Here is a 6,196-nt window from a genome sequence, read left to right as displayed (position 1 = left end):
TTTACCTGTAAGTATAAGTTTATAATATAATAACTATTTGTTTCTGTAATTTTTCACTTCGCTTTTTTATGAAAAGTAATATTTCATTGAGAGTGAAATTCATTCAAATACTTAGTACTTACGTCTGTACCGAAACTGATTACAAAACAATCTAGACAATCAAAGTAAAGGTAACGGGACTAATCCCACCTCTCGTTCTCACCGCTGCAACTCCTGTGAAGCCAAGATCTACAGCTTGACCGCTAAGTAAAAGTAACAAGCAAAGAAACACAGACAGAAGTAAGTATTATTATACTAAGTTACGTAAATAAGCTCTGCTGAGTCACCTCCAGATACCAGTGTCCAGCGTCTTCTCAATTCCATGGTCAACTAGAGCTGCATTTAAGTATTATCACGACCAGTGATCAGACAAATCGTAAGGTGCTTGATTTAATTCATCAACGACATAGTAAGTAGTATTGCGCTCATAGGAATATTTACACGACTACATAGTTGTGGGCTAATATCTATTTATTTATGATGACAGTAATGTCAGTCCCAGTTGGTTATTTGACTGTTTAGACTAAATTTTGCAAATTGTGGGACGAAGCACTGAACTACTCGATCAACTTGTTTTCTATCTTTTCAAACACATTTCTCTCTTTCTATCTCTGTATGGGTTGCCTGAAATAAATCGCTTTCTAGCGATAAATACGCAAACAACATGCTCAATCGTAAGTTCGTAACCTTTGAGTAGGTATTAGGAATTTGTAACAATAAGATACAATTTTTCATAGTAACATTCCTAAAAAAAGATATTACGTTACAAAGTTTTGACACGGATCAATTGCAATCAGTTAAGACAAAGCCTCGTAAAGAATAAATGTAGAGACAAAGTCAGCAAAGTAAAAATTTGCGCAAACCGGCAGAACGACGTGGGAATGTAGTGCAACGTAGATCTTTTACGGCTATCGGGGTAATGTGTTGACAACAAAGGAATTTGCACCATAATCTTGTAATCACTTTAGCAATTTCACTTGCGAACGAAATAAAAACGGCAACATGCATTGTACCTAGACATGATTAAGAATTTATGATAGTTGAATATGTATTTCAAAGTTAATTAGAATACTAGCCTCCGTCTTCGATCATAGTGACCTAATTAATTTTAGCATGTGCTAATATAAAAACTATAACAGTACATTTTATCAATATCTTTCAACCTTCCCACAAGCTTACGCGTTTAGTGCAAAAATAAAAAAAAACACGATCCTAAATAATTATAACTTCCAATTATCGAAAATAGGCCATTTACAAATCTAAATAATGAGCGACAAAGAAACCATAAATGGTTAATGAGATCGTAAACCAGTTGACATTTTGAGCAAAGGACGACACATGTATCCGTCCTCTTAATGCCACTTCCCTGATGTGTCCACGCATCCCATGCGCACAAGAACTTTGAACGCGTGTGATTTTCGCGGTCGCGCCCGCCGGCCCTTCCAATACCAGCTAGCCAAGGCCTTTACTATCCGTATAAAATGAGTTCACCCGCCCGCAACGACACACTTTGTTACTTTCACGCGGGCAGTGTACATTTGCCAGAATGTTCAGGCTCGCCATATTAGCCTTTGTGATCGCGGCCGTGACGTGCCAAGAGGGAGGACGCCGCGTCCCCAAATACGCGGGCGACCCGAAGACCGCCGCCATCCTCCAGGAGGCGCGGTACCTCAGCGGCAACGGAGCCTTCGGCGCTGCGTACCAACAGGAGGATGGGATCGACTTCAAAGAGGAAACCGACGCTGACGGCAACAGGAGAGGCAGCTACTCCTACATCGACCCCAGCGGTCAGAGGAAAACCGTCAGCTACATCGCAGGAAAGAACGGCTTCCAAGCCGTAGGAGACCACATCCCCACTGCGCCTCAGCCCGTCGCGCCCACGCCTGGATACCAGCCCGACCCGCGTTACAACCCTCCAGACTACAAAGCGAACCAGTACAGTGCACCCCAGCAGTACACCGCGCCCGCCCCCACCCGCAGCTACGGCGGCAAGCCCAACGAAGATGATGGACAGTACCACCCTGAGCTGTACGAGCAGGAGAACTACGTCGCTCCCCAGCAGCAGTACCAGCCCCAGTCCCAGGCCCAGCAGCAGTACCAGCCGCAGCCGCAGTACCAGCCCCAGCCTCAATACCAGGCTCAACCTCAGCCTCAGTACCAGAATAACAACATCTACCCTGGAGTGCAGCAAGCTCAGTACAGTGGAATTCAGAACCAGCAATACTCGGCGCCCAGCCAACACCAGCCCCAGTACTACGACGAGCCCACGACGCCGCCGCCCTCCCGCTTCTTCCCGCCCGGCAAGTTCAGCCTGAACCGTGCGCCTGACGGCTACACTTACTCCTTCCACAAAGTTTAAGTCTAATGTATCGAGAGGGCCCGGCGGTTTGTGCAGCCCACACATGTAAAAGCACGGATCAATTAGCAACTCGCCGAGTCATGGGGGAGCGACCGCTACGTGCGTACGCGGCCGCTTCAAAAGCATTTCTTGATTGTTGTACGCTGTGATATTGTGAATGAATGGACAGTTTTACATATGTTGAATGTTTTTGTTAAATGTAACCGAGGGTGAGCAGGCGCGCGTCTGTTGGTGTAAACTGATCTTGTAAATAAATTTAGGATTAGCTGAATGAACTTGACTTTCCTTGACCCCTTTGGAAATTACATAAAATAAATTATGTACTATTCCTGACTTCCTCTTCCTTTTTATTTAATGTCTTATGAAAACGAGCTATTAAAGAGATTGCTTAAACATGAAATATCATGTATATAGTACCCATTAAAAAGTAAGTGCAGACTTCCTGGTCATACCTGCGCGGGCGTGGACCGCGTCCGCATTCTACCGCAGGAACTGTCGGCAACTAGATCACCTTACTAACACAAGGATACTGCGCGAACCGGTCCGCTGCCACGCCTTGCTTTCCATTTACCAGAGTTATTATTAGGTCTGATACCAATACTGCAATAACGCACAAATACCCAACTTTATCAGCGTGTAATCAGTGGTTTATTCTATGCACCCGCGGATCGACAATGCGGATTAATGAGAAACTGAACATTGGAATGCAAATAATGTTGCGATTTAACATTTGAATGGACGTCAATCAAACGAGAATGAAGCATTAACATTTCGGTGATTCGTTTCCGTAATTTGTTAAAACAGAATTAAACGTGTAATTAAAAGTTATTTCAATGACAAGTGACAAGCTATTTTGAATTTTAGCGACTTCCGGTGGTTGTCTCGTTTTGTCCAGTCAGTGGTTTGAGCAAAAGTTGTAACTGGGCAAACTAGTGGTGAGACTGGAGTCAGGTTTAAACTCCGAGCATCCTACTTCCTTTGGGCGGCGACTTTCGGAGCATCGTAAGGTAAACGTAAACTGCAAACATTATTATAAGTTTGAAGCCCGGTTTCGTCGTTAGTGGCACTGGGTAGAACGCCGAAGTTACTATCACTCGCAAAAGCCTACTTTTGGTTACCTTGCATTATTATAATGATATTGTAGTTCGCGTTTGAACTCTTAATACGTATCTGAGCAACAAAGCAATTTTAGTTTATTTTAGCATATTATTTACCCAGAATTCTTATTTAGCAATTTACAATGATCTTTATTGTTCTAAAGTACACCTAAGTATAGTGAGAAATGGATGAGTTCTTTCACTTTGCGAAGTAAAATAATTCACTTTGAAAATTAAAAAGCTTTTCCACTTACCTTATTAGCTTATTTAGGCATATTGTTAATAAATACTCTACATTAGGTACTCATTTTCTTCCTTTAAGCTTAGTTATAAACTAATGATATTGAAAAAATGTCACACGAAGCAAATACTTAACGGTCTCATAAATGAAAGTTCGATTCGAATACAGGATTAGCTTCACTTCAATAAGGAAAATCCAAAGGTAATATTTATATTCATTATTCACAATCCAGGGATTCGACGTATTTGCCTTAATGTATTACGAGTGTATTGACATACAGAAAAGTAATATAAAGATATAACTATAGGTAGGATTTATTTATAAACTGAGACTTAGTGACACACAACTATTTAACTAAATTATAGATACACTTACGATGAATTTAATACAATATTCCTTCTGCAAGAGCACACAGCTCTCTGCTTTTTTATCAATTTACGAACTACCTAGGCACTACAAACTTCATTTAAGTACCTAAGATTACATACAACGTATATCTATGTGATTTGTTTAAAAAAAATCATTTCGCTTTATTTAACCTCTCATTTATCTAAAAACAACCAATTTCTTCTACCAATGCTTCTTTTTCCAAATGAGCTTTAACAAAATTGCTACGTATCTCTTGAATATCCTCTTATCGTACAATCACATTGATTTTAAAACGAAAATACTTAGCATTATTATTGAAACAATAACTGGCATGCCTAAAATCGTTGCCCCAAGCTCACATATCAGTTATTAAATCTACGCCTACCAAATAGTCAATGTTGTTTTAATAATTGCATTGTTTTGTCCTCCTGTCACAAGTGAAAAACGTGTAGAAAACCCGCAGTTCAATTTAATTAACTGCTGTTTAGTTTTATTCTATTCAACTGCCAGATTTCTGTATTAAAAAATCGTATCAATATTTATTACTAACAAAAAATACTCATTATATTTTACTTTTTGTAATGATACAAAAATATGTATTTTATTCGCAATGCGTAATAATAAATGAATAATCGATAATATGGCAGAATTATTGTTATGAAGAATAAAAAAAATATTTTTATTAGGATTCTGAAATTCTGATGCCACGACAATGTGGTGTTATCCGGAGTATAAAACTCTTCAACGTCCACAATCAGGTTAATTAAAGCTTGGAATGTCAACTAAATTGCAAACAATGAAATTAACCTACCTACCTTGGGGGAAACCTTCGCCCAGCAGTGGACGTCCACGACGTGGCTGAAACGAACGAAACGAATTACCAACATAAATTATGATATCACTCTTTATGTGTCCCATTTGAGTATTGAATAGAGTCCAATAATTCTCATACTTATTATCGAAGGCTAATTTTTCCCTGGGTTTACCAGAGAGTAGACCTACCGACCCAACGAATAATATCACATATCGATTGCATGGCGCAACCTTTATTTTATTACAAGCAATTTCAACAGCCATTACCAAAATTCAGATTGAGCGGTTGTTGATCGATTTGTAAAATGACCGCATCGATGTATGTTTCGCGTCATTTCCACCTCAAAACGATTTTGTATTGTAAAGACCGGTTGCGAGATTTTCGTGTGCTTTGGGAATCGGTTATTCGGTTTTATCACGCAAAGCGACGAACGACATTTCAATCGTTGCAAACTTTTTGAATGTTTCGTTTTAAATTTTTTGATTGTTCATAAAATTGCGGGCTTTTCATTTTATTGTCCATTCCGCAGTGAATCGACTTTAAATTGAACATCGGGCGATGGTTTCATAAATTCGTTGGTTGGAACAAATGATAATGTTGTACCCTAGATTTCCAAATAATATAATTATGGGTAAGGTATCATTGTCCATAATTTAATTCATATAAACGTGAATTTGTATCTAAACTTAAATTATAAGATATTTAATTATGATCAACATTTAAATTACCGGAAACTTGTGAGTAACTGTCAATTCTTGAGCTGTAACAACAGACTATTTTATATTACAAAATAGTACCCTTTAAAATACACAAATTACAACTAAATTACGAGTATAAAACTAGGTCGCTAACTGAACCACATAACTACGAGTAAATTGAAACAGAAAAACCCATAAACTAAAATTCATAACTCATTTATGCAATTTTAAGTGAATAAACGTACCAGTAAGTGATTGCAGTGTTTCTTTCGAAACGGTATTGTTTAGGTGTCTCACATACCGTTACATTTACGTTTCATAATCCAGTTTTACTTGGGTAAGTTAGCCGTGTGACGCCCTTGACTTAGCATTAGTTATTTTTGTTGAGTTTATGCAATTTGTTTTGTTGTGGTTATATTTAATTGTATTAAACACTCAAACTACTCTGATATTATTATGAATGCTTATTTCAAGTTGCTGTCTGTGTAGTTTTTACTGGTTTACCAATTTTAGTGGATTTTAGAGAAATATGTGACCAATAAAATAGATATTTCTACATTTTCATTGTTATACATTACC

At 38.4% G+C, this 6,196-nt stretch overlaps 1 protein-coding gene across 1 annotated transcript; it reads left to right on the top strand.

Annotated features, from left to right (window-relative positions):
- The first annotated feature begins 1,535 nt into the window (after nt 1-1,535).
- Nucleotides 1,536-2,673, top strand: LOC135077836 (cuticle protein 3). The gene has a single exon (XM_063972372.1). The coding sequence runs from the start codon at nt 1,586-1,588 to the stop codon at nt 2,396-2,398; it is 813 nt and encodes a 270-aa protein (XP_063828442.1). The 5' UTR covers nt 1,536-1,585; the 3' UTR covers nt 2,399-2,673.
- Nucleotides 2,674-6,196: the final 3,523 nt, after the last annotated feature.

The sequence above is a fragment of the Ostrinia nubilalis genome, chromosome 14 (genome assembly GCF_963855985.1).
Source record: "Ostrinia nubilalis chromosome 14, ilOstNubi1.1, whole genome shotgun sequence".
NCBI classification, from domain to species: Eukaryota; Metazoa; Arthropoda; class Insecta; order Lepidoptera; family Crambidae; genus Ostrinia; species Ostrinia nubilalis.
This window is presented reverse-complemented; position numbering and strand designations above follow the sequence as displayed.